The 26,550-nt window shown below is 61.2% G+C and overlaps 5 protein-coding genes across 5 annotated transcripts; 1 reads left to right on the forward strand and 4 right to left on the reverse strand.

The window, feature by feature from the left end:
* Nucleotides 1-3,055: 3,055 nt before the first annotated feature.
* On the forward strand, nt 3,056-3,418 carry LBRM_23_1830 (histone H4; the record flags this gene model as incomplete). Its single annotated transcript, XM_001565204.1, has 1 exon — nt 3,056-3,418. One exon carries the CDS (start codon nt 3,056-3,058, stop codon nt 3,416-3,418), a length of 363 nt encoding a protein of 120 aa, XP_001565254.1.
* Nucleotides 3,419-8,163: 4,745 nt separating this feature from the next.
* Nucleotides 8,164-10,881, reverse strand: LBRM_23_1840 (conserved hypothetical protein; the record flags this gene model as incomplete). The annotated part of the gene is made up of 1 exon (XM_001565205.1): nt 8,164-10,881. One exon carries the CDS (start codon nt 10,879-10,881, stop codon nt 8,164-8,166), a length of 2,718 nt encoding a protein of 905 aa, XP_001565255.1.
* Nucleotides 10,882-12,263: 1,382 nt separating this feature from the next.
* LBRM_23_1850 (conserved hypothetical protein) lies at nt 12,264-18,311 on the reverse strand (the record flags this gene model as incomplete). Its single annotated transcript, XM_001565206.1, has 1 exon — nt 12,264-18,311. One exon carries the CDS (start codon nt 18,309-18,311, stop codon nt 12,264-12,266), a length of 6,048 nt encoding a protein of 2,015 aa, XP_001565256.1.
* Nucleotides 18,312-18,919: 608 nt separating this feature from the next.
* Nucleotides 18,920-22,531, reverse strand: LBRM_23_1860 (kinesin; the record flags this gene model as incomplete). Its single annotated transcript, XM_001565207.1, has 1 exon — nt 18,920-22,531. One exon carries the CDS (start codon nt 22,529-22,531, stop codon nt 18,920-18,922), a length of 3,612 nt encoding a protein of 1,203 aa, XP_001565257.1.
* An 863-nt stretch (nt 22,532-23,394) lies between these two features.
* On the reverse strand, nt 23,395-26,136 carry LBRM_23_1870 (conserved hypothetical protein; the record flags this gene model as incomplete). The annotated part of the gene is made up of 1 exon (XM_001565208.1): nt 23,395-26,136. One exon carries the CDS (start codon nt 26,134-26,136, stop codon nt 23,395-23,397), a length of 2,742 nt encoding a protein of 913 aa, XP_001565258.1.
* Between the last annotated feature and the right edge of the window lie 414 nt (nt 26,137-26,550).

A 26,550-nucleotide genomic window follows, 5' to 3' on the forward strand; every position in this document is an offset into this window, starting at 1 on the left:
GTCTACGCTTGCACTTGCTCCTCCATAGCGTGTAGGTCTACAACTTCTCCGTAATAAAGCTGCCAGAGAAGTACAGCTTCACATGGGCGAAGATGTCGTCGATTACCATCTTCTTCCTGAGCTGCCTTGCTCTCTTCCTTCTTGCCGGGGATTCTGACGTCTACGAAGCACAATCGTGCGCTCAATCGGCATGATTGCTCCCCTCTCCCCTGGTGTCATCCTGTTTGGAATGACATTTGGAGGCGTCGTGGAGAGAAGTGTTACCGGATTTACGATCTTCACATCCCATGGGGTCAAGGGCAGGATCTTCGACATCGTTAGTTTCATGACCGTCTTGACCATCTTTCCAAGCAGCCGCGGCGCCATGCTCGCCATAACAAGGACAAGTGTCGGCCTCGGCTTCGACATCTTCGGCTTTATCCAGTTCCGCTTTCTCTAGTACAGCAACAGTGGGCTCTTCTACTTTATGCCCGCCTTGGTCGTCATTATGAAGTTGCTGCGCATCGATTATTGTGCTGCTACCGCTCTACCCAATGACCAGCTACAAGGAGACCCTCACGGACATGAATGCTGCAAGGCCTTCGGCGACGCGTGTATACCTGGGGAAGACGCCCTTTCCTTGTTCGTATGATTTTGTCTTTCCTTTGTTGGTGGCATTCATGGTCTTCATCTCAAACCAGAGTTCTGCCGCCGCGTACTGGTCACTTAGGTGTCCGCGCATGATCTCATTTTCCTTTCCGACCATTGGGATTGTGCTGCTGTACAGCCTGATTGCCACGCCACTGCGTTGATTTGGCAGAGGCAGCACCAGCAACAGCTACCTTCTCGTGGCAGGCAAAGCAGCGCCTATGCGGCACACCAAAAGTATGAAACAACTGACTCGGAGTACAGCAGAGAGGCCACAAACTGGCCTTATTGCACCTCAGTTTCAATCCACATTCCGTCACAGCCCCCCCCCCCCCCCCCGCTCCTGCTGCCGACGATGGCTTACTCACTTCGTCTTTGGCACTCAGCTGGTATTTTTCGTCACGACCCGCTTGGTCTCAGCCGCTGCTGCGGAGACTCGTAAGGGCCCCGGAGCATCCGTGCTTCTTACGGCGTTTGACAGTGCTGGCAGAGCATTCGGCCGAATTGTCATGAACAGCTTCGACATGTGGTCGCCGACGTGCAAGCCGGTTCAGCAGCTTCCACTCCCGGTTTCCCTGCTGCTTACTTCCACCGCGGTTCTGGAGGGGCTTCTCATGCTGCTCTATGTGCTGGAGTAGCGACTGTTGGCAGCCTTTCGTCTGGTCGCGTTGGGTAACCGCTTCTCGGTCGTTGCTATCGTCCTCGCAACGTGTAACTTGTACGCCTAGTACGTGGCGAGTCACTACGAGTGCATACGGCTTTCCTTCCTGGTCCATGCAGAGCTACTGAGCCAGCTATTACGCGGCACGGTGTACACAACGGAAACGAGGGTGCAACACAGAAACCTGTGCTTCACTCGGCAGCGCATCCTCGTTCCCTCCGTCATTGTGATCTGCCTGTTCTTTACAAGCCTACCCTTCGAGCTGTACATACACCTCAAGTACAAGGCCTCCTGTGATGATTCTCTGGTAGTACAAAACACACGGGTGAGGAGTTACTCTGTTTTGACACTCGCCACTCCATCACTTTTCTGTAGCTTAACACTCATTCACAAAGCCAACTGGTCAGTGCATGCGCCTCTGTTCTTCGCTTTGTGTATGTTGCTCTCATATCCTTCCTTTTCCGCTGCTTGGTTTCTGCTATTCTGTATTCACTTTTTTCTTTTGCCATGCGCGTCTTGTAGTATTCATGGAATGCGCAGAAAGTTGAAGGCATCGCTTGGTTCCCCTCTTCATCCTCCCTCTGCTTCCAGACTTACACGATTCTCAACGCCGTGGGCTGATCACAGGCGCACACTCGCCCAAAACCTTCAGTTTTCCTCAAGACAAACTCGATAACCGACAATCGCGCATACCATAAAGTCGGTACCACTCACAACTCAAATATAAATGCTCTCGTCCATGTGTGAAGCGAACAGCAAAGCAGCATCAGCAGAAAAAAAGAGAAAGCACAGTAAGCCGGCCGGTAACACGATCACAACAGCACAGAATACGTGAGAACAGATCAGGGGAGGAAAGGCGACCTCTCTGCTGCCTAATTTTCTTTTTTTCTTCTCCGCATTACTTCCAACGGACAGAAGTGCCACACTTCCTCTCTTCCTCTTCTCGGGTCTCTATACTTTCTCGCCTTCGTCTTGCTTCACCGTTATTTCCATGATGCAAGTTGTCTCAAAGAACGGATGCGGCGCTTTTCTGCTCTTTTTTTCCTATTTACTGCTTGTGTTTCTTCTTGCGACACGCTCTCTCGACTCCTATAAGTGAACGCGCCCACACTCATCACGCATGGATATCGTTTTTGCCTTCGGTCTCTCTGATCGTTTTGCACATTTCAGATTTCTCCGTTGTAAGATCCTCTTACTGTCTCTGTTTTCTTTCTTTCCTTTTCGTTTTAGTGCGCATTCTTGCTCATTACCCCTCCTGCTTTTCCGCTCCCATCCGCTTCCATGCCTGGCACGCAAGGTGCTGTTCGCAACTTGGTAGGAGAGCTACTGGACCTCGGTAAAAGGTGGGAATTAGGGGAAAAGACAGCGTCTCAACAGGTCTGCTGTCCTAGTAGCATAACCGCCGATACACACAAAAAAAAAAACGCTGACATCTCAATGGTCAAGACAGAGTTGCGAAACTTTTTTCGCCGCGCTTAGACATCGCACCGTCCGCACATTCACCTACCCACGTGATTCAAACAAAAAACAAGTATGCTTGCGTAGCTTCCACGTATATGTTTCACACCTCGAAGACAGAAGGTCGCATTCCCACTTAGAAGTCTTTGCACGCCGCATTGCCTCTGCAATACTGGGGATGTTCCCGACTTCCTCTGTGTTGCTACCATAGACAACTCTTCATCACGTCCTTTTACTCCCCGCCACTAACCGTACCGTGTCTGATTTTCTTCTCTTCTTCACATCCTTCTGTACTGTCACTTTCCACTGATGATTATCTTCTGCTTAGCCCTCTACCACAATAGCCTTTTCACCTCTACATTAACCACCATGGCCAAGGGTAAGCGCTCCGCTGACGCCAAGGGCAGCCAGAAGCGTCAGAAGAAGGTGCTGCGCGACAACATCCGCGGCATCACGCGCGGCTGCGTCCGCCGCATGGCGCGCCGCGGTGGCGTGAAGCGCATCTCGGGCGACCTCTACGAGGAGGTGCGCCGCGTGCTGAAGGCCTACGTGGAGGACATTGTGCGCTGCAGCGCAGCCTACACCGAGTACGCGCGCAAGAAGACAGTGACAGCGAGCGATGTCGTGAACGCGCTGCGCAAGCGTGGCCACATCCTTTACGGCTACGCGTAAGCAAGCGTGCTTCGGTGCCTGGCCGCCCGTCTCCCTTGCCTACGCACTTGCGTGGGCGACGGGCGGCCAGGACTTGTGTGCACTTATAGAGACCCTTTTTTGTTTTCGCTTCTTTTTCACTGCCTTCCTGTTTATCTTTGGTGTTGACCTCCTTTTTTTGGTCTCACGACTACCCCTGGCCTACCCCTGCGGAGCGAGAAGGAAAACAGAGTGTGTGGAGCCGACGGCTTGGCACGGGAAGCTGCCACTTAGTGTACTGAGCCTAAACGCCAGCGCGTGCAGCACATGGCGCATGTGCCTGGTCCTTCAGTGCAGGTGCGCCTGCTCACATGTCTACTATGAACCGCCGCTTAGCAGTGCTAGCTGAGCCGCTCTCGCATGCGCAACTTTCACACACACACACACGCACCCGCAAATCTCCTCTCTTTTGTGTAGGGCAGACAAACGGGCAGCTCGAGGTGAGCCACAGTGGCCTCGCACGAGATTTGCCCACTGCTCCTTTCTAACAGTCTGCCGCTCACTGCATGTGCCCCTCTGGGCCGCTTTCTGCCGAGAGCTGCTGCTCCCCTCTCCCCGAACACAAATGCTCATGGGTTCAGATGAGGTCGCTTGTCGAGGCGCAAGGAGGGACGCACAGGAGTCCCCTGAAGGAATCCCGCTGCCAGGAGGGGGGTGGTGAGGGGCGGCTCCGCTGCTTGGCGGCTTGAGTGGGGATGTGCTGGCAGCGTCATGCTCTTTCCGGCAGTGCGGCCTCCCTTCGCTACTGCCGCGGTGTCCCCCCAAACACGTCTGTGCTCCAGTGCGCTGGCTCGGCACTCCCTTCCAACACCCGTCTGCGTGCGGACGCGCACGGCGAGGTTCGTGCATCAGCTCGCCTTGGGACCTCTCCGTGGTAGAGCGCCTCGTTCCGACCATGAGGGCTCCTCGCGCCCTTCAGACCTCTCCGCGATCGCCGTGCAAAAGGATGCCGTGCTGACGAGTCTCTCCCGCATTGCGGAGGGCAGCCGCCCAGCGGCTCTCACGATCACTGCCTGCCCTTTGGCAAGCCTGGGTGCGCTCTCTCCGCGTCGCTCGCGCAACGGGCTGCTCTCGTGTCCCTCTCCGACGCCCCTGCTCCCGAAGCCGTTTGCGTGATGGGGGGCCGCGTCGCGGGGCTTCGGGCGCTTTCGCGACCCGCCTCGCCCGCGGTCGTTCTCTTTCGCCAACGTGTGCTGCTTTGCAGTCTCGCGGCAGTGGCCAGCACACAAAAGCCCACTAGCGTCGCGGCTGCTGGGGGTGGGAAGCGCGAACCCGGCTGCCTTCTCGCATCGCCCGCTGCTTGTGAAAGTCGGCTTTGCTCGCTGTACCCAGCCCCGCTCAATATCGATCCCTGCCGGGGCTCTTTGATGGCGTCCCGTCACGCCCTCTAGAGCAGGCGGCCCAGGCACTGATGGCCTGCGCGTGTGTCAGCCTCTGCTAAGGACTCTTTTCGGCCGTTTCCCAGCGCCGCACCGTCTTGCGGTTGCGTGGTTGCACTATCGCTGCTTCCTTGCCTCTTCCATTGCCAGACGGCGACGCACTGATGTTCGTTGCGCGTTTGCCCGTGCCCACCGAGAGAGGCCAAATCGTACGTGTGAATTGTGCAGCTTGCTCTTTCCCTTCTCTCTCTCCTTCCATAGGGGCAAGCACTCCCAGTGGCGCTCGGCGGCGTTGCGTTGCTTCACGGCACCTTCCGCCATATTGATCCATGACTAACCGTGCGCACCGCTTTTCTGCCGCTCGTCAGCGTCTTACCTCGTTTCTTCAGCTTTCCTTTTCCTGTTGCTATTCAGCACTGTACCTTCAACTGTGCGCATCAATGCGGGTGAACGGCCACGTCTCTCATTGCTCATGCTGCAATAACGCCTGAGATGTGTACGAGCCGTTTTTCCGCAAGCGACTTCAATGTCCAACAACATCCCTCCAATTGCCTGCCATTTCTTTCCTCCACCCTTATGTGTGATAAAGGAGACGGCTGTCAACGCAGTCGCTCCCATCGCACAGCCCGCGAGCTCTGGGGATTTTGTTTCGCTTTTTCCTCAGGTGAAGCATCCCACCACGGCACCCTACAATTATACATGGGTAATTGGCGTGCGGGTGCGCGAACAGGGGTTAGGGTTATGGTGCAGGCATTTTCTACCACTCCTTCCTATCCTTGCGACACCCTCTCCCACTGTACCGGAGAAATCCTCCCGAGGGCCAGGGTGCACGGGTGAGGGTACACGGGTTAGGGTCCACGGGTTAGGGTTAGGGTTAGGGTTAGGGTTAGGGTTAGGGTTAGGGTTAGGGTTAGGGTTAGGGTTAGGGTTAGGGTTAGGGTTAGGGTTAGGGTTAGGGTTAGGGTTAGGGTTAGGGTTAGGGTTAGGGTTAGGGTTAGGGTTAGGGTTAGGGTTAGGGTTAGGGTTAGGGTTAGGGTTAGGGTTAGGGTTAGGGTTAGGGTTAGGGTTAGGGTTAGGGTTAGGGTTAGGGTTAGGGTTAGGGTTAGGGTTAGGGTTAGGGTTAGGGTTAGGGTTAGGGTTAGGGTTAGGGTTAGGGTTAGGGTTAGGGTTAGGGTTAGGGTTAGGGTTAGGGTTAGGGTTAGGGTTAGGGTTAGGGTTAGGGTTAGGGTTAGGGTTAGGGTTAGGGTTAGGGTTAGGGTTAGGGTTAGGGTTAGGGTTAGGGTTAGGGTTAGGGTTAGGGTTAGGGTTAGGTTAGGGTTAGTGGTTAGGCTTAGGGTTAGGCCTACGCCGCAGAGAGAAACAAATGAGGGACGGGCTCCCTATCGAGCTATGAACGCCCTCCCACTTTGCCTCGCCCCCTTCTTACCCTATGGCGTACTCTGTTCTGCCTCAAGCTGGGGGTCACTACGCCTGTGAGCGGGAGTGACGGCATACCTGCGTCTGCGTAGGTTGGCCGTGCTGACCTACGCTCGATCTGTCCAGCACGTGGGTCGTCGTTTTTCTTTTTCAGTGGGAAACATCGCGTAACTTTGGGGAGGAGATACGCGCAGAGAGAGGAGGGGGGAAGGGGGGGGGTGATGGTGATGGTGATGGTGGTGGTGATGGTGATGGTGATGGTGATGGTGATGGTGGGACCGACGAGCGTTATCGAGATGCAGAAATGCGGGTGTGCGCCAGCGAAGATATAAAGGCCGAACCCTAACCACACACGCACACGCACACGCACACGCACACGCACACACACACGCACACACACACACACACACACACACACACACACACACACACGTATACATATAAACACACATGAAAGAGGAGAAGAGGAGAACGAGAGAGAGAGAGAGAGAGCGAGAGACGCCCTGCATCGTCACGTGAGTGCTTCGTAGCACACATAGTCATGCACACGGACTAGTCGACGCAGACGTGGTCGTGCGCACCAGAGAGGAAGCACGTGTGCGGGGTGAGTGAATGGGAGAGGAAGGGAGCGAGGCTACGTTCTCCAATTTCAGCAGGCTAACGCGCCACAGTCAGAAATCCCACGGTGGAAAAGGTAGAGAAGTGCTCTTCCCATTCCAACGTGCTCAGTCTTTGCCATACCATACTCAGTCATGCAGTCCCCACCCTCGACCTGCCCCAGGCCTCATCGCCCGGTACGAAGCAGCTCCAGACATGTGGGAGGGAAATGCGCCCACTCAGTCACCTGAGCACGGTCCCTGCCTCCAGCTCTACCCACACCCACCGCCGCTTTCCAGGCCGCCTCGCAGCCGCTCCCGCTATGCCGGTCACCCCCTGGTGCATCCCATTTGGGGTGGTGCAGGCTCCCACACCAGTGGGCAGTGGCGGCTGGGATGCCACGCACTGCGGCGTCCGTGTCCCCCCCCCCCCGCCTGCAGTTATCATGGAGAGGAGGAGGCGATCACACGAAAAGTGGCCCTTTCCATGTGTGAGCAGAAGAGGCAGCGGAGCAGGGAAGAAGGAGTGTGACGATGATGGCGGTGATGACAAGAGCTGTGCTGGATGTCCTCACCAATCACGTACACCCACAGGCACACACGCACGGATACCCGAGAGCCACGAGACAGTTGCCTCTTTCCCAAACATGCGGCCACTACACCGGTTTGTCGGTGAGCGCGCTTTCAATGTGGGGGGGGGGGGAGGGTGTTGCGAGCAAAATAGACACCTTCCTGGCGGGGCTGGGTCACGCCTGCAGCCGAGGAGGAATCACACGTACACGCGTACACAGCAGAGCTTGGCTACTTCCCGTGCCTGCAAGCGATCAGGAGAAGAGGAAGCGAGGATGGAGGTGAAACAGAACAGTATAAAGATCGAAGGAAAGAATCCCATGAGCAGAGTATCCCCCCTCCGCCCCGTCTCTCGCTTCCACACATTCTCTGCCGCCCTCTAGTTTTCCCACCTTTGCACGCGCACACGTGCGTCTTCCCCCCGCTCCCATCACATGACAGACGCGCTTACAACCTATGCTGTCGCGCGCATCAAGCCCGGCAACCTGTGAGTCGTGAAGAGGACGCGATGCGATGAGAGGCGGGCGAAGGGGAGGTGCAAGAGAGAGGGGGGAGGGAGGAGAAGGAGGGAAAAGCGGAGCTTGACAAACATAAAACATCGATGAATCCCCATGCACACATCAGCCAGCAGAATAGGCACGCAAACATATTACCACACAGATAGAAGAGTGCGCAGATACGCGTGGACCCAAGACAGAAATGACGACCACGCACGTGCAGACATCCTCTGTCCCTCCTCCTCTCTGCTTGGCTGGCTCTCGCCAGCCTAGAACTCAGCCAGCGTCATGTCAGATGCGCAGCTCACATGCTGCGCAGAGAAATGGCTCACCGGGTCGTAGTTGAGGGCCACTGACAGGCTACCGCATGCCGTGTGCACAGTGTGCACACGCAATGACGGCGGCGCCGTCGTTGTGACGACGGTGTCGTAGAGCTTGTGAACATCGTCATCGCCGTCGGTGGCCATCCAGTCGAGGAAACGCGCACGCGTACCGTCGGATTTGCGAGACGCCGACGCGCCACGCCCACTGACGCCAGCCTTGCCGATGCCCTTGGCAGACTTCGCGCGCAGCGTCACCCGCATGCGATCACGGCGCCGAGCACCGCCCGCTTCCTCTGAGGCCGCACACGCGGAGAGGCAGAGATGACCAGTACCCTGGCATCCGCAGTACATCTCCGCCGGGTTGGAGAGCTGGATTGACGGCTGCTGCTGCTGCTGCGGCGGCGGCGGCGGCGGGACCTGCGGAAGCAGCAACGGCAGCCGACTCTTGGATCTGTTGGGGTTGGGTGGCCTCACCACTGTCTCGGCCGCCGATGTCGGTGGCGGCGAGGAGGCACCGTGCTGCGGCTGCTGCTTTTTCTGTGCCGCTGCCTCGTGGACGCAGTGGTAGTGTAGTGTGCCAGCAAACATGCCAGTCATGGCGGACGTCTGGCGCGGCGTACACCAGCAGGGGTGAAGGGGGCGGTCCTGCACATCCTCCAGTGCCACGTTGTGGTAGGCCGCCGCGCCACCAGGGAGCACCGGCGCAAGAAGCACCTTCGACAGCCCATTTGAACGCAGCACAAAGTCGTCGTCGGCGTACCACGTTGCCCTCACCCCTGTCGCCGAGGCACTGCGCGCGCCGCTGCGGTGTCGGCTGACCTCGGCGCACGGTGGCGCGTGCGTGTCAAGCGGCACAGGTCGCAGGCGACGGCGGAATGCCTCGGCGTCGGCCATCACACCAGCGAGGCGCTGCGGTGTTTCGAAGCGAGCATCGCGCCGCTCTTGTGGTGTGCGGTTACGTTGCCACTCCTGATGCATAGAGTGTCGCCCCGACGAGGACCTGTTGACCCTGCCCATACTCACCGCCGAGGTGAGCCCGCTACGGCGCAGGTGCGTTGGCGGGCACGTGCGTGGGCGTATGGCATCCGATGTGTGTGGGTGTGGGGCGGCCTCGGGGGGCGGCCGGTGGGCGCCGGTGGGAGAATTGGTGGAGGCCGCCGGGGATGGCGCGGCGCGGCCATTGTGAGGATTGTCGCCGCCGCACTCCTTTGCCGTAACGAGCGCCAAGAGCTCGGTGCCGCCGTCGCCGTCTTGCGTTCCCGTGTCAGCAGTGGAGGCAAAATTCATCTCCCGTGCCGCGAGGGTGGCGGTGTCCAGCAACACATTCGCGCCGTAGTGTTCGACGATGCGCGGCTGCGGCTGCGGACGCGTGGACAGCACCGCTGCCAGCTCATGCATGATTAACGGTGCCAGTACACGCGACCCATCCAAATCCTCCTCGAGGTACCGGCAGCGGTTCTCGTAGCGGGCCCCCTGGGCAGGCGTGAGGCGCGTCTGGATCTCGGCTAGCTGCTGCTGCTGCTGCCGGAGCTGTTCAAGGTCCACGACGTCGGCAGTTGCCGCACTTGAATCCACTGTGGCTGTCTTGCCGCTGTTATCATCGTCGCCGGCCGCGGTTGGTGTGCCCGCGCTCGCCGGGATGAGGGTGCGACCGGAGCGGAAGAGGCCGTCAGGCGTGCATGCATACTCGAGTCGTACCTGTGTTGCCGGTGCCACGCCCTCCAGATCCACCTTGCACAGGGTTGTGTTCCTTAGGTCTGTGACCAGCTGCAGGGCCATCTGCGCACTGCGCGAGGTGCACGCCAGGTTCCATGAAAGCTGCAGCGTGTGCAAGGTGGTGTTGCGGGGGTGCACGAGGCCGGAGAGCAGCGCGCGCACGTCTCTGTCATTAAGATCGCAGTGAAACAGCGCCAGCTCCAGCAGCGCCGGGTTCGTGGCGAGCCAATGGCCAAGGCGTGCAGCCGCAGTCGCTGCACCTCCGAGTTCCTCATCCACACTCACGGTCGCCAAGTCCCATTTCTCGTGCAGGTCGCTGTGGTTGTCGTCACCGCGAGCTGATCCGAGCAAGTTGCCGCTGAGTTTCAGCACCACCAGCAGCGGCAGATCACGGATGGCTTGAAGGAGGGGCACCAACACCTGCGGCGTCAGCTCATTGAAGCTCAGATCGAGCACGCTGAGCCGCTTGTGCCGAGATACGACCAATAGAAAAGACGGCAGGTCGGGTGGGATCGGCGACGTGAGGGCGGCATCGCCTAGTCGGTAGCCGGAGAGGTGCACCTCTTCGAACGGCTTCAGAAGCAGCGCCGCCGACTCTTCCGCCAACGGGTCCTTGAGTGGCACACCACTCCAGGCGTGCGCATCGCCTTCCCCTTTATGTGCAGCAGCACTAACGCGAGCCACCTCCGCTCCACCCTCTTCTGGTCTGTCAGCCGGATATGCGAGCTCGAGCGCCACGACTAGACGCGCTAGCTCAGTGCACAGGTCTGCCGCTTGCTCTGCCGAGAGACGTCTAGCCGTCCATCGCGGTTCCATCAGCGATTTATTCAGCGCTGGTGGTGTGAATGGTGACGGTGAGATGACCAACGCTTCTGCCACGGCAGCGCCGCCGCCGCTGTCCCCACCACCGGCGGACGAGCCTGCACTGACGCTGTGTGTATGACCCATCGGTTCCACTCAGAGCTTTACATGCACACACACACACACACACACACACGCACGGAGGGAGTGGTGTGGCGGTGGTAGAGGAGAGGATGTCGGCTGCTGAAGGAGAAGTTCACGTGCACACCGGCTTCGTGCAGCTTTTCTCCGTCTGTTGTGTGAATGTGCGGTGGGATGAGAGGAGGAGAAGGAGGACGTGTGCGTGTGTGTGTGTGGGGGGGGGGGGGCGTTGAGTGTACGCGCCAGACACTTCCGCGAGCGGCTTTATGGGAGGACGTCTGCACGTGTGTGTGTCTGTGACAAGGCCTCGTTGCCTGCTAGCTGAGAGCAGCAGCCACCACGAAGTGGGGGAGGTGAAGGAAACGTTGAAGCGAAGGAGGAACACGACAGGTGAGGAAGAGAAAATGTGGCAATCGCGCCGACATATAGCGAGAAGAGCGACATTAAGGAGGAGGAGGAGAACATCGCCGCACGCACGCATAACCCACAGCGGCGCACGTTTGGTGTGTGTGTGTGTGCGTGTGTGTGCGCGCGTGGGCGCCTCTGTAAGCGAACCCGACCTGGTGTTCCCGCCATCGCTACCACTTAGGAGATGCCAGCAGCGAAATCGTGGCTCTCAGAGGAGACGACGATGCAGGGAGAGAGAAGGCGAGCACCGTTGGAAGTGGTGGGACGATGCCAATGACTTGCGCAGGCAGAAGGGCTTGGCAAGCAAGCGCACATGTTTATCGAGGATGTAGCGTGGCAGCGACCGCCACCTCAGTATAAGTATGCTTGCAATGCCTATACACGTGTCGCTGTTGCGGGTGGAGTGCGCCCAGCGATACGAGAAGCGAAGGATGACCAGCCAAGGTGGAGTTGGAGTGGAGGGGCAGAGAAACAGGCGCACGCATGTTGACAGGAAAGAAGGTGGAGAGGGGAGGGAAAGCGCGGGTGGCCACTGGTGGGTGAGTGGGTGGTGGTGTGGGGGCGGCGCTTCGCCGAACTCGGCACCGCCGAAGCACGTTTCTTCTCCCAGACACGAATACCTCATCCACGGAGAAGGCAGCGGGCCCTATGGTAGAGCGCACGCGCTCGGCTCAGCGAAGGGGGCGGAGAGAGAGGGAGAGAGAAGGAAGCCGTGCTTCTGTGGGCGGGTAGGGCGGGGTTAGCCTCATGTACATCGGGATGCAACGCAGAGCGACAAGACCGGAACCAAACAATAAAAAACAAACAAAAAAACGCGCCAGCGGAGCGAGCGAGAGCGACGCGGAGGTCCCGCCCACAAAGGGGGATGGCAGTCATTGTGTCGAGGAGGAGCGGGACAGGGGCAGCCACGCGACGACGCACTCACTTATCCACGCATACCTCTCTCCCCCTCTCCTGATCGGCTGCCGCTTTTCTCGCTTCTACAGGATCTTCAGGAGCTCTCGAGCAGCGCTGACGTTGCCGACCTCCGCCGCCAGCAGTAGCGCTGTCCGCCCTTGTCCATCCGGCAGCTGCGCGTATGCCTTCCACTCACTTGTGGCACTTGACAAGGTTGAGGCACCGCCGCTCGACTGCAAGTAGCGCGAGGCTGGTGCTGCTGCGGCGGCCGAACCGTCCCTAGACGCTGTGCTCATGCCGGTGCCGATGCCCTTCATCGCGAGGGCAGGACATCCCCAGTGACGTGACTGCTGCCAGCGCTGCAGCTGAGCCGTTATGGACGACGGCTGCACCAGCGAGGCGACCACGCGCTGAGCGGAGGAGTGTGATGCTGCGGCGTTCCCGCCGGTGGTGCACCTTGTCGTGGTCGTCTTCATCGAGAGTGACGGCATGATATCGCCAGCGGCGCGACGCAACGGCGCTCCCTGCAGCTGCAGCGGCAGCTTTGTCGCCCCAGCCGCCGCGTTGTTGTCGGCGGTAATCACACCACGTAGCAGTGACAACGTGTGGCGCAGTTGCGTAGCGCGCTCCGCCACGTCTTCCTTCGATGCCTTGTGCTGCGTGATGTGGTCATCGCCGACGTCGTCGTCGTCGTCGCTCGATGCGCCTGCAGTGACGGCTGTTGGAGTGGTTGTCGAGGAGGCCATCAACACACATGCGTGCAGCGGCGTCCGGCCTTGCATATCCACAGCGAGAGCGCTTCGCGGAGCCTGCTGTAGAATACGCTCTATCGCTTCCACGAAGCCGCTCTGCGCCGCAATGTGCAGCGGCGTGCGGCCATGCGCATCGGGAAGTCGCCAGCACAACGCGAGTACATGATCGTCGTCAAGCACGCCGTCGAAGACACCAGCAGCTGCAGCAGTAATTACTGAGTTTGTGCGCGTCACGGCTTGCAGGTCGTCGAGAAGCTTCACCACAGCCGGGCTGTACTGAAGGGCGCGTGAGGAACGACTGCAGAGGACGTGCAGTGGCGTCTGCCCCTGCGCATCCGTCAGTAACCAGCATTTCTCTGGCTCCAGTAAGTGGTCCGCGCACTGCCACTGCGCCAGTCGCTGGAGGAATTGCTCGTATTCCTCCTGCGGCACATCCTCATCGGCGCCACCGCGGGTAGCAGGCGCGAGCACTCCCACTGTGCCCCTTAGACTCTGGTCTGAATTCCCCTGCTCCACGCTGGTAACGCTACTATTGCGAGCGTCGCGGTAGCCAAAGCTGCTGTTCGCTAGAGACGCTTGGTCATCGGCAAGTCCATCCAAGTCAGCGAGACCTTCGCTGTGCTCGTTGCCTGACAAGGCGGCAGCTCTCCACTGCTTGCGGCGAGACGCTGGGGATGCGTTCGCAGCCCTGCCTGGCAATGACGAAGACGGCGAGGCGCGGCGCTGCTGTGCGCGTCGCTCGAGGAGGCCCTTGCGTCCGGCGATGGACCCGACGCCGCTGCCGCTGTGGCGTCTCCTGGCACTACTGCTGCCTTCCATGCCCCCGCCGCCACCCCCCAGGGAATAGCTCTCTCCTCGTGAGGTCCCGTCCGTACCGTTCGCCGCGTTGGATGGTGCTCGGTGGTGTCTCTGCTGTTCATGCCGCCGCCTGCGTGCTGCAACGCTGCTGCCGCCGGCCTCGGGGGTCGAGTAGAAGAGGAGTTGAAGAATCTCGTCAGCGTCGCCCAGGCTACTCGCCGCGAGATGCATTGGTGTCTGTAAATTGGCGCTGCTCTGCGCGTAGGGGGTGGCGCCGTACTGCAGGAGCACCCGAACAAGGGAGGTGCGACGGTGGCGGTGCTGCTGCGCCTGCTCTGCTGAGCTCACGCGAGGGGCGGCGAGTCGGAGAGCGAGAAACAGCGGGGTCTCATTCACATCATTGGCTTCGTTGGGGTCCGCGTAGTGCGACAGAAGTAACTCCACCATTTCCACCGCCCCGTCAGCAACAGCGCGGTGCAGCAGCGCACCGCCGTTGGCCAGTCCGCTCGGTCGTAGCGGGCTCGCCTGCGCTTCGGCTAGTAGCACCGAGGCGATGCGCAGGAGCTGCCCTTTCTGCAGTTCCTCCGCCTCTGACAGGGAGGCCGAGGAGGTTGGCTGCCACGCTTTGATCGCCATCTCCAGTGCCGTCATGTGCGTGGCGCTTTCTTCCGCCTCCACATTCACAAGTAGCTCCAGCTTGGCGATACCCGCGGGATCCGCCGACGAAGACCCGCCCGCTCCGTGGGAGCTGGTGGTGGGGCTGAGGTGCGAGCCGCGGCGCGTTCCGCCGCGCAACGAGCGTCCGGTGGAACCACCCCCACCGTTGGTGCTGGCGAGCAGCTCCGCGAAGATATCCCTCGGCTGCCCACGCCCTCCTCCTGCGGCGCTGCCCAACAACTGGTTCGAGTGACGGACGAGCAGCTCCACAATGTCAGCGTGCCGCTGCCGAACCGCGATGTGCAGCGGCGTGTATCCGTCCTTGTCTGCCTTACCGCACAGCAGTGTTGCGCCGCCGAAGCGTATTAGGCGCTGCACCGCTGTCGTGTTGCCAACGTAGGCGGCGTAGAAGAGCGGTGTGCGGCCCGCCATGTCAATGGCGTTGAGATCGATGTGGGTAGCAGGAAGAGCTGTTGCAGCGGCGGTGAACGCATCAGGACCCGTGTTGTTGCTCAGGCGGCCCTTGTTGTTGCCGATGCTGCTCGACACCAGCACCTGTGGTGAGAGCAGCAGCTCCAGCACCGATTGTGCGTGTGTACAGAGGACAGCATAGTGCACCGCTGTCGCACCTTGCGAGTCGCGGTGCATGGGGTCAACGCGGTAGTCGACCAGCAGCCGGCGAATCAGTTCCGGGTGGTAGTCGAAGATAGCGTGTTGAAGGGGAGTGAGGCGCATCGGCAGTCGTGCCGGCACCGGAGCGAGACGCTGCTGCCGTCGCTTACTACAATCACGTCGCACCGAGGCTGGCGTGACCGTAGCCGCAGAGACGGAAAGTGACCTGCGGCTCACCTTATTGGAGCCGGCGTCAGCCCCACTGCTGTCCTCGTCGTCACTCCGGTAGTCGTCCTCGCCGTGTGCATCGCCGCTTCCGTCCATGCCGCCGTCGCCGGCCCCGTCGTCCTCGGCCTCGTCGTCCCCGTTGGCCGTTGACGCGGACCCGCCGCCACCGCCGCCCCCTGCGCCGATGGACGCCTGCCACTCCGCGAACAGGACGTAGGGCAAGTCCAGCTCCTCGTCCGGCACAAAGCCCTGCACCACTGCACCCGCACGCAGCAGCGTGTCCAGCACGTCGGCCGTCGTCGCTGTCTGTGGCAGGAATGACCACCACGTACCGACCTCGCAACCTCCCAAGAAGGGCTGACACGCCACGTTGCTGCCGCCGCTGTTGGTGTTCGCCGATTGCGCGGCCGAGCCGTGACTCATGCTGTTGCTTACGACGCGGAGATGCGCTGCCGCCGCGCCCGACGTTGCGCCGCCTGCACTGGTGAGCGCGGCCAATGGCACCGGTGGGCACAGGATCATGTTGCGCTGCATTGCCCCTGATAGCTGTGCAAAGTGGACAGCGTTGGCTGAGGTGGTGCTGCTCATGCTGTTCACAAGGTTCGTCGTCGCGGTGTTCATCGCCCCATCTGTCGAAGCACTGCGCACGGCAGCGGCGAGGGCCAGCAGGGTCTGCACGTACCGCGGGTCGTTCCGCGCCGTGCCATGCCGCAGCAGTGACACCAGCGCCGACTCTCCAAAGGAGTTCTCGAAGTCCATCGACAGCCCATGTTCCCCCAACACCTGCAGGACGCTTGGCTGCGCAGCGGCGTAGTGCACAAGCGTGTAGCGGCCATCCGCCGAGAGCTGCGTGATGGTGTCGCCCTGGCGGAGCAGAGCCTCAACGCGGGCGACATCGCCGTTGCTGCAGGCGCGCGCTAGGCGTGTCTGTGAGGCGTTTACCGGCCCACCAAAGGGCACATGCGCACCAAAGAAGGAGAGGAGGCGCACCGAGACCGCGTCGCCACGCTCGAGGGCGATCGTCGCGGCCGAGCGGCCACACGTGTCGAGAAGATCGAGGTTGAGATGCGTGCGCTGGTGAAGGTCGTCAGCAGAGACCGAACCCGTGACATCGCACAGGCTGGTCAGACTCCACCAGTTGTGTGGAGTGGCCGCGGCAGCGACAGCCGGTGACACGACGCCTGCTGTGGCGGCGCTGTCTGTGGCCGCCGCGTCGGCGGCGTCGGCGTGGCCTTCCTCCTTCTTCTGCTGTTGTTGCGGGTACACGCTCATGAGGATCGGTAGGCCGCGGTAGCCGCCAGTGCTCGTCTGGCGCTGCAGTAGGGCTTGATGGAGAGCCGTCAGCACCGCCTCCGCTGCGGATGGCGACACAAGGCTGGCGGCGCTCATAGGGCCACCTGCCTGTGCTGAAGGGGGTGCTGTGGCTGGCGGCGCTGCTGCCGCGGTGCCGGTTGAGCGGAGTAGTGCAGCAGCGTTGCTCGCGTTTCGGCTCTTGCGCGGCTGCGATGTACCTGGGGTGACTGCCAGAGATGGCGAGCCGTTCGGGCCGGCGGGGTCTGCTGCGCCGCCGGAGTGCTGCTGGTGCAGCAGCCGCATGGCCCCAACGAGCGTCTCCGCCTCCACGGCTGGCAAGAGGGAGTATGGAAGCGGAGCGGGAAACGAGGGCTGCAGCAACGATGGGGAGCCGTCGCCACCAGCCTCGTCCATCGTCCTCTGTTGCTGCAGGTGCAGCGGTAGCGATGGCAAAGTTGCCGATGTGTCCGCGGCGAAGTTGATGGCGGTGGTGGCAAGGAGCAGCAGCCGCATGAGCTGCGCGTGGTCGCAGTGGGCGACGACGTAGTGCAAGACCGAGCCAACGACGGTGCGCTCCTCGTGCTTTGGGGCCTCGGGCGGGTTCACGACGGCACCGCCTGCCCCGGCGACGGCGGCGAACGCAGCCGCACCTGGTGCCACCGTAGGGGGCGCGCCAATCGCCGACGCCCTCGACTTTCCACTAGGCGGTTTGCCTTTCGAGTCCGCGCTGACGGAGCGGCTTCTTCTGCCGCGTCCGCTGCTGCCGTTCGCCACCGTTCCGCCAGCGGCGACGCCACCCCTCTCGTCTTCGCTTGCATCCATGCCAGGCCCTGCAGCAGCGAGGGGAGTTGTGGAGAACGAGAAGGTGTCGTTGACGCTTGCACCGTGTTGAATGAGTAACTTCATCACCTCCAGCGCAGCTGGCGTATTAAGACCGGAGAGCAGCATCGCCACCAGTGGTGGGAGGCTGTCTGGGGCTGCCGCTGCAACAGGCGTCGGCAACGAGCTGTTGCACGAGCTCTGCTCCCGCAGTGGTGAGACTTCACGACGCTGGTCAATGGCGGGCAGTGCCGATTGCCACCCGGCCTCAGATGAGGATGGCCGCTGGAGCTGCTGAATGATGGGGCCAGTGTAGTAGCTCGGGGGCGGCACCTCGCGTGCATTGACTGGGTCGGCGCCGCACTCGATCAGCTTTCGCACTACTGCCGCATCGCAGGCGAGACAGGCTTCCATGAGCTGCTGGTTCCATGTATGGTGAGGATCTTCGCGCATCTGCCCAGTGCCGCCATCTCCTAAGCCACTCCCGCCGCCGCCACCACCCCTGCGGTGGGGCGCTGCTCCCGCCGTGGTCTTGGTGGGCTTCCACTTCTTTTCCTGTGGCAGTGTTGAGGCCATGGCGTTGCGGAGGAGGAGGAGGAGGAAGAGCGACGCGCGAGTGGTATCCACCAGGCTGGAGTTGGAGAGGGAGGGGAGGGGGAGGGAGGGTGGGTGGGTGGGTGTAGGAGCGAGCCTGAGGCCTTGGAGCCTTCGTACTCTGTGCGTGGTTTGTAGGACTGACAGCCAGCGGTGGCGCTCGTGCTCCACTCTCTCGCTTTTTCGTGTGTCTCTCCCCCTCAGGCGGTTGAACAGAGACACACGCGGCGAGAAGGCGACAGAGAAAGGGTGGCGCTCAAACAACGAAGGCACGGGCACTGCGTGTGTGAGATGTGCCCTCGAGGGGAGTGGAGCGGCAGAGGAGAGGTGTGTGAGAGAGATGAGGCGGGCAAAAGGGAGGCGAGGGACGTAGGCCATGCGTAGCGGGTGACCAAGGGGAGGGGAGGGAAGGGAAGAGGGTGGGACGGCAGAGGCACGAGAGCGGCTTGAAGGGGAACGGCATCACCAGCACAGGCTGCTCATGCCCCCCCCCTCCCTCCTCCCTGCCTACACGTCGGTATTAAAAGGTCAGCTGGGAAGCAGTCTACCATACCGGGCTGGCCAAGGGCTCCGTCTCTCGCTCTCTAGCCCTGTTCGCAGGACATATATATATATATATATATATGCGCCACCTTTGCTCCCGGGGAGCGAAGTGCGCGCGTGCGCTGCAGCCCTGGAGGAGGAGGAGGAGGGGGAGGAGAATGCAAGACACATCCCCCCCCCCCCCCCACACGGGTGCGATTGACAATGAAGAAGAAATGAGAAGTGCAGCTGACTGAGGCGCCAGCATCCATGCTTCAATGTCCGTGTACTGTACGCACGCGGCTGTCAGGAGTGATAGAAGGGCAAAGCGGTGCGGAACGCAGCGCGTGCGTGTGCGTGTTCCGCACCAGTAAGGGGGCGCCCCGTGGCGCTGGCACATGTGTCTCACCCCCTACTCCCCTCCACTCCAGCGTCTCTCCCCCACGCTTTCCCCTACCCACCCTTCACTGGAACTGCTTGCGCATTGCCTCTCTCGCCTTGTAGAGCTCCGCCAGCTGAGCATCCGCGGCGGCGTTGCCGGTAGACGGAAACTGCGGAAAGTACGGGTTGCTCGGCTTCTTATCGGCAGTGGTAGTGAGGGTAAAGGCGGTGCCGTTGGCAAGGGCGACAGACGGGGCCGTGTGGCTGGTGGCAGAGGCGTCGTCGATCGGCAGGAGATGAAACGGTCGCGTCGGACTCGGCGTGGTTGCTGCACCGCCACCCATGGTCAACGCGGTTGCCCAGGTGTTCCGCGCTGGCCCCGCGAACCCTAGCGGGGCAGACGGTGGAGTTGCACTGACGCCATCTCGCTGCACCGTAGGCGGCGGCGATAAGCGTGCTGAGGCCACGTCCGCAGGGCGCAGCTGCCCATCGCTCAAGGTCATCGGCAGCGATGCGAGGCGGCGCTCACCCCGCACAAGCGTTTGCATAGCGGATGACGACGACGCTGCTGGAAGCCCACCATTGCCATTCGCGTTGGGCGGGAGCGGCACAGTACTCATGGTGTTGCTGGCCGAGAACGCATAGGAGCGCTGTGGCTGAGCGGCGGAGAGCAGTGGTGAAAAGGTCAGGCTGCTACCACCTTGGATACTACTGATTGTGCTTGCCGTGTCGCTGGTGCCGCCATGCGGTGACGGTGCCTGCGAGGCACACACCTTCTGGTTTGGCTTCTCGGACGATGGGGCGTTGACTGGTGATGCTCCGAGCACCGCTCGCAAGCCATCCGTTAGCTCCATTCGTTTTTCCTGCTCATGCTGGCACTGCGCGTGCCGCTGTTGCTGCTGCAGCGCCAACTGCACCTGCTGCTGCCGTGCGCTGAACCAACGCTCAAAGTCGCACGCCAGCTGCTCCTGTGAGTGCTTGAGGTAGGCGTGCATGCCGTCGATTTCTTCCTTGTCGTGCCGCAGTTGCACGGCGTGTACATTGTAGCGCTCCTTGGTCGAGCTCAGCTCCGCCAGCCACGCGGCTTCCTCGGCGTCCACGACATTGCTGCCGTCCGCCGCTCGCTCAGCTCGCCGGCGCTGGATCTTGGTCTTCAGCTGTTTGATGGCATCTACACAGGCGTTGAGCTGCTGCGCCGTGGATTTGCAGGCTGCGTACTTGGGACGGAGCAGCTGCTTCGTCTCCTCCACCTTGTGCTGAGCTTCGTAGGACGCCTTGAAAGCCTCGAGCGCCTGCGCGCGGTTCTGCAGAAGCTGCTCGTCCATCAGCACGTCCACCACCGTACGACCGTTGTCACCGTCGCCACCACTGCTGCCGCTGCCGCCCTCGTTGTTGTTGTCTCCTTCGTGGGGCTCGTGCGAGCTTTCGACGTGCCGCTGGTACTCACGCTTGCTCTCAAGGAACTCGGTGGTGGCTGCAACCTCGGCCGCTGTGAATTGGCCTTCTTGCGCAAGGGTGGTGACACGAGTCAGGGCCGCCTCGACTGTCCTCTCCGTGTGCGGCGGCGCTGCAGTCGTCGTGGCTTGTGTACGTGCTGCCCCACTTGACCAGCGCAGCTGAGCAGCTAGCTTCTGCGCGTCGCGGTAGATGCTCTGCCTCAGTGAGACCTCCAGCTGCTGCTGCTGCTCGTCGTTCTGTGTTTCGCTGGCATTCGCGCATCGACTTGCGGAGCTGCTTCGTAATCCTGTGAAACTGAATGAGCCACGCCGCAAGGCCTCCCCCTCTCCGTTCTCGCTGATGGAGCCGTTGCCGCCACTGCTGTGCGGTGTCTGTGCAGCCGCGTTGTACCGCACACCGGCAGCACCGAGGCCTACCTCGCCACCAGCCGCGCCAACACTGCCCATTGCGCCAGTGCCTCCTGCCTTCTTGAGCACCGTCAACAGCATCTGCAGCTCGTTTTCTTTGAGCTGTAGACTGTGCCGAAGTGCCGTCACCTGCTCTTCGCTCGCTGCCAGCCGCTGCTCCTGCTGTGTATCCTGGCGTACGCCACCGCCGCCGCGCACGAGACGCTCACGCAGAACCTCATAACAGTAATACATGCGAGCCATGTCTCCATCAAAGCCGGTGAGGCGGGAGCACCAGTCGCCGTCCACGGCAGCCTTCTGGATGTACGCCTCTACCATGCCGCGGCATACGTTCTTCTCATCTGCTGTCAACGTGCGGTCAGCCGCAAGTAATGTTGCACCACCACCGCCGCCGCCGTGCGCGCGGAGGTAGGCGACCTCGTCCTTCAGCTGTGCGACCTCTACGCGCAGCTTGCGCACGAGCAACACCGGGTCCGTCTCCAAGTTCACCTGCGGTGCCTGCTGAATCATTGCCACACGCTGTGCAAATTGACATGTGCTGATCGTCTCCGCCACCTGCGAGACGACGACGTGCACTGTGGCGAGCATGACTGTCTTGCAGTTACGACCAAGGCTGTCGCGCAGCGCCATCGTGAGAAACGAGTTGCGGTACGGCACGTGATCGCGTACCCCCTTCGCCTTCTCGCTGAGTGCCACGATGACTTGCTCGAGGAAGTGGAGAGAGAGGTTGATATGTTTCGCCTCCATCAAGATCGTGCCCGACACACCCGTCTTGCTTACGCGCTCGCTACCGGCGAGATCGACGAGGTTCAGCTTGGAGCGACGCACGACGGAGGAAAGGGTGGTGCGGGCCTCGAGGTAAATCGTGAAGATGCAGTGCGAGCGCGACGACGTCTTGTTCATTGGCGTCTCGCAGTACAGACGGTTTGTGTCGCCGAGGAACAGAAGGTTCAGGGCGTCCGCAAGCGTCGGGGCGCTGTGCTGCTCGAGTCCCTTGAGCACAATGTCGTCCTCCATTTCGTGTATCGTGACAGCCGGCAGCTCCTCCAGCGTGCGAGCGTCGCTGCCATGATTGAGCAGGTCTTGCCCCTTGTCGTTGTAGATCTGAAGGTACGACATGGTGATGGTGTACGTCGTGGAGCCTCCCCCACCGGTATCGTCCTCGCCTGTGGCCTCGGTGCTGCTGCTGCTGCTGCGCCGGCGTCGACCACCGCCGCCCTCGCGCTGCCGTGCCACTTCCTCGTAGATCATGGCCAGTGCGCGTGGGATGAGGCCACGCTCTTGGTAGCTCGCTGTTCCGCCCGTGATGCTGTACGTCTTGCCGCTGCCTGTCTGGCCGTAGGCAAAGACGGTGCTGTTCAGGCCATCCAGCACCGACTCCACACACCCCTTCGCAACAGTGGTGAAGACGTCCTCCTGCGTTGCGTTCGGCCTGAACACGCGGTTAAAGCGGTACTGAAAATCAACGACGGTGTTGTTCACGACGTCGTCAACAACAGCGGTGTTTTTGATGCCGCCGCCACCACCACCGCGTGGGCTGCCCGCAGAGGCTGAGTACGACAGCGGCGGTGATGGACCTGCCGTCGCCCGCTGCGCCTCCTGCACGAGTCTCTGCGCGGTGTGCAGGTGCAAGACTGACTTTTCAAAGCTCTCTTCCACATCGTACTGAAAGCTACGCGGGGGCTGGCCGGCTCCGCGCGTGGACTCGAATGAGCTAGCGGTCTCTGCAGTGCCGCCGCCGGTGGCGAGCAGGCGACTCTGCTGTGATGTCGGCGGCGGTCGGATGCGGAGGTACACCCCGATGCCCTCCTCGCCGCGGACCTTCGGCATCTCCTCTTCCTTCTACTCTTCCTCTGCAGTGATGTTACGGGGGTACTCCGGTGCTTCTATCAAACAACATGCGCCCTGCGTGTAATATGTGTGTGGGTATGCGTGGATGCAATCGTTTGCGTCCACGGCAGCACGAGCCCCCCATCCCCGTATCGCATGCCCACCAGGCACAAAGGCCCGCTCGGCGCCGTACTCACAGCGCCTGCTCTTCGCTACGGAGATGTACCCCCTCCTCGCTGTAGTGTGATGCTCGAGGTGGTTTGTCTGTATTGCTATCTTCTCTACTGCACGCGTGGGGCACAGAAAAGTGTGTGTGCGTGTGTGTGTGTGTGTGGGAGACGGAGGACGAGTGCGCACCAAACCACTTGCGCTGTCAGCACCAATGTCTGAGCACGCGCGCCAGCGATCGAGTTAGTGAGAGAGACACGGAAAGGGTGTGTGTGTGTGAGAGAGAGGGAGAGTAGAGAGGGAGTGGAGAGTGTGGCGCAGTGAGAGTAGAGAGGAAGAAGCAGAAACGTTCAAAGTCCGCTTATCTGCGTGCTCGATTCCTCCTTTTCCGTCTGTGTCTCTTGTGTACATGTTAGCGAAGTCTAAGATGCTCGAGCAAGAGGAATGCGGGAAAACAAAACGGCACGTACGTCCCTCTGCGTGCGTGCGTGCGTGTTCTACGGCTGTATCGAGAAGCCCCCTCACCGGTGATCGGGGAGAGGGGGTCCGGACGAGATAGAGAGAGAGACGATGTGAGCGCCATAGCGAGGCGCGGCTTCCCTTTTCCCTCTCTCTCGCTTTCTTTCCCCAGATTCTTCCTGCCCATCCCCCACGCATCGACGGCTTCAGCGCCCTTATGTTGCTCTTGGCGCGGCTCACACCATCAAAGCAGCGGCGGCAGCAGCAGCGGAGGAGGAAGAGAAGCTGAGTGAGCTCATCCAACTTGCATCGACACCACCGCCATTGCCATCGTCGCCATCCGCATCGACGTCGCCGCCGGTGGAAATTCGTGCCGGTCGCGTGAGCAGCGGCGAGGGCAGCGTCTGGGGTACAGAGGGCTTCCAGGAGAGCGTCTTGATGGACGCGTACGGCGCACTAATGCCACCGTTACTGGTGTTGGCGCTGGTAACATCGGCTGATGGCAAAGCGGCCGAGCGGCGCACTGGCGGAGCTGGGAGAGCGGCGATCAGCGCCTCGCTCAGCTCCGTGCGATGCGGCAGCAGCGGCCCTCGAATGGGTGCAGCGCCGCCGCCGCCGTTCATCATCAAATTTTGGTACGCTGTCGGCGCGGAGGACAGGAGGTTTTGTTGCTGCCACTTTGGCTGTGGCACCGCGGCCATCGCCGTGACCGACGGATCTGTGTGCTCTGGTGCCCTCTCCACACCGGCCCCGGCGGAGGCCCAGCCGCCCCTACGGAGCGTATCGCTTATCTCCCCGTTGGGCAAGTACAGACGTCGCAGGCGACTGATGTGCTCTGAGAGGACTTGCTCCGTATTACCCGTCATGGCTGCAGGTGATGCTGAGGTGGCAGCTGCGCTGGAGAGGCCCGTTGCTGACGTCATGATTGTTGTGCCGTGTGAGAGGGTAAAGGGGACGGCGCCGGGCCGCCGTGGGGGTGACGTCGGGACAGCCACCGCCGCAGCTGCGCTCGCTGCTCGAGTGGGTCCTATAAAAGCTGAGCTACGTGTAGGGAACGCCGTAAAATCGACTGCGGCTGCGGCGGCCGGCGACGCCGCCGCTCGCAGCGGAGACCGGACCTGACGAGTCCGCCGCGCCACCGTCGCCGCCGCCGCCGAGTCACTTGACAGCGGCACGCACACAAGTCTCAGGCAACCGCGGCGTCGCTTTCCACCCATGACCGCATCTCGCCCAGCACTGACGCCGCCGTCGGTGTGGTGCTTCGCTCCCCACTCCCCCATTTGGTGGCAGTTTGTGTCGACGTCGTCTTCGTCCGCTGCCAAGAGGAGCAGATGGATGGGTAAGCAGTCCTGCAGCGACATGGCGTCGTATACAAGAGACTGCTGCGCGGCTGGCAGGCCTGTGCGCCGCTCCACCTCGTCCTTAATCTCACTGACTGTGACAACAGTGCCAGCGGCAAGCCGGATGTGGACGATGAGATCGAACGCGGCGGCGAACTCCTCGTCGGTGTACCGCTGCTGCCCGGTGTGCTGCGCATCGTGGCCATTGTAGTGAGGAGTACCTCCGCTGCAGCTATTACTGGTTCCAATGCGCCAATCGCGCAGGATCTCCTCGTAGCGGGCCAACACCGCCGGCTCAGGCAGCGATGATGCAGTGGAAGCTACGACCGCCACTTCGATTTCAACCGCTGTCATGGACGTGGCAGCAGAAGCTTCAGCGTGGGTGCTAGCCGCCTGAGACGGCGACGGCGGTGGCGACGATGCGGGGTGTGGAGTTGATTTTCCACGATGGTGGGCTCCAAGCAGCACCGTGGACTCGCCCGGTAGATAACTTGAGAAGGACTCCGCTATGTAGGAGCGCAAGATGGGCGAGGTGCTAGCGAGTGGCGGGAAGGTAGAAAGGGCTGCTGCATGCTGCGCGGCTGACGGCGTCATCTCCGCTGCCGTGGAACCCTTTGCGGTGGTGTTCTTGCCAGGAACACCAAAGCGACCGGAGATGCCAACTTGGAGTGGACGCTGCGAGAGGTGTTGCTGCTGCTGTCGGGCTGCGGACTGAGGGGAACGAGTACGTGTGAGGGGGGCGGCGTGAGAGGGGGACAGCCGAGGCACGACAAGCGCCATGTCTTCTATATTACCTCCACGAAACGGAGGCCTCGTCATTGCCGCCATAGGGTCGCTGCGCTCGAAGAGGGTGGAGTCGCGGCGGCTGGCAGGGCTCCTCGAGCGCGGCGGCGGTGCTTGAGGAGCACGCACCAGCTCCGGCCTGTCTTCGACCGCGCCTCTCCCTTCATTCAGTTGTGAAGTGCGGTCTAGCCGCTGCGCCTTTGGCTGGGCATGATTGCTGTACTGGTGATCGCTAGGGTAGTGGTGTCGGTGCTTTGATGGCAGCGACAGTGACAGGCCCGACTCCTGCAACGGCGCTGTCATCCTGTGCATCTTTGGAGGTTGGGAGACGTTGTTGGCGGCATCGGGGGGCTGCGACTGTGGTGGCGAGGCGGCTTGTGCCATACCTCGCTTGCTCTTGGCTTGACTGTGGCTGCTGCGGCGCCGATTGTCCCGTCGGCATGAGGAGGAGCGCCAATGACCACCGTCTTGCTCCGATTGTTGTTGTTGTTGCTGTTGTTGGCGTGTCTCACGTCTACCGGTCGCCTCGGCTGCTGCAGGAGGTGTGAGCCCTCGAGCGCGTAGATACCGCGGAGGCCCCTGCAACTCCACGGGAGGCGCTCGAGCTGCGTCGGGAGCCAGGGGACTGATGCTGTGCAGACCGCGCGTACAAGGACTGCCATGGCGCAGTATCGCCTCAACCCTTTGCTTCACGGAAGGTGTGAGTGACTTGGAGGATGTCGAGACTGACACGGTCGCTTCATCTCGCTTTATTACAGAGCACGAGGTCGTCGCGAAGGATAACGACGCTGTGGAGACCCTTCGCGACGACAACGTGGACATCGTGGTCAGCGGCGACGCTGATCGAGTCGACATGGTGTCACTGCTACCACCCGTGGAGGCTATGCGCAAAGTGCAGCTCACTGCTCTTATCGCGAGTTGGTGGCTGCTTCCTCCTCCTCAGGGTCGATGAGGAGGGGGAGGGGGGTGGCGATGGAGGGCGCGGATGACGCGATGGCAGAGAGCTCCGCGGACTGTGTCTACGCCTGTTCGTGTTGGTGGGTGTGTGCGCGCATAGCTGACGTCTACTGAGCTCTGCGGGATGCTTGCTGTGCGCCGCTTCTCTTGTGATCGGGGCCGCTGAACAGTGGGGGAGGGGGAGGGGGGGTCACACACGAAGAGAGGTGAAGGATACGCCACGGTGCCGTTAATGCTCCAAGAAGAGAGCACACACGAGAGACGGGCATAGAGAGGGAGAGAGAGAGCGAGAGAGGGTGGGGTGGGGGGGGG

Source organism: Leishmania braziliensis, chromosome 23 (genome assembly GCF_000002845.2).
Source record: "Leishmania braziliensis MHOM/BR/75/M2904 complete genome, chromosome 23".
Lineage (NCBI taxonomy): Eukaryota > Euglenozoa > Kinetoplastea > Trypanosomatida > Trypanosomatidae > Leishmania > Leishmania braziliensis.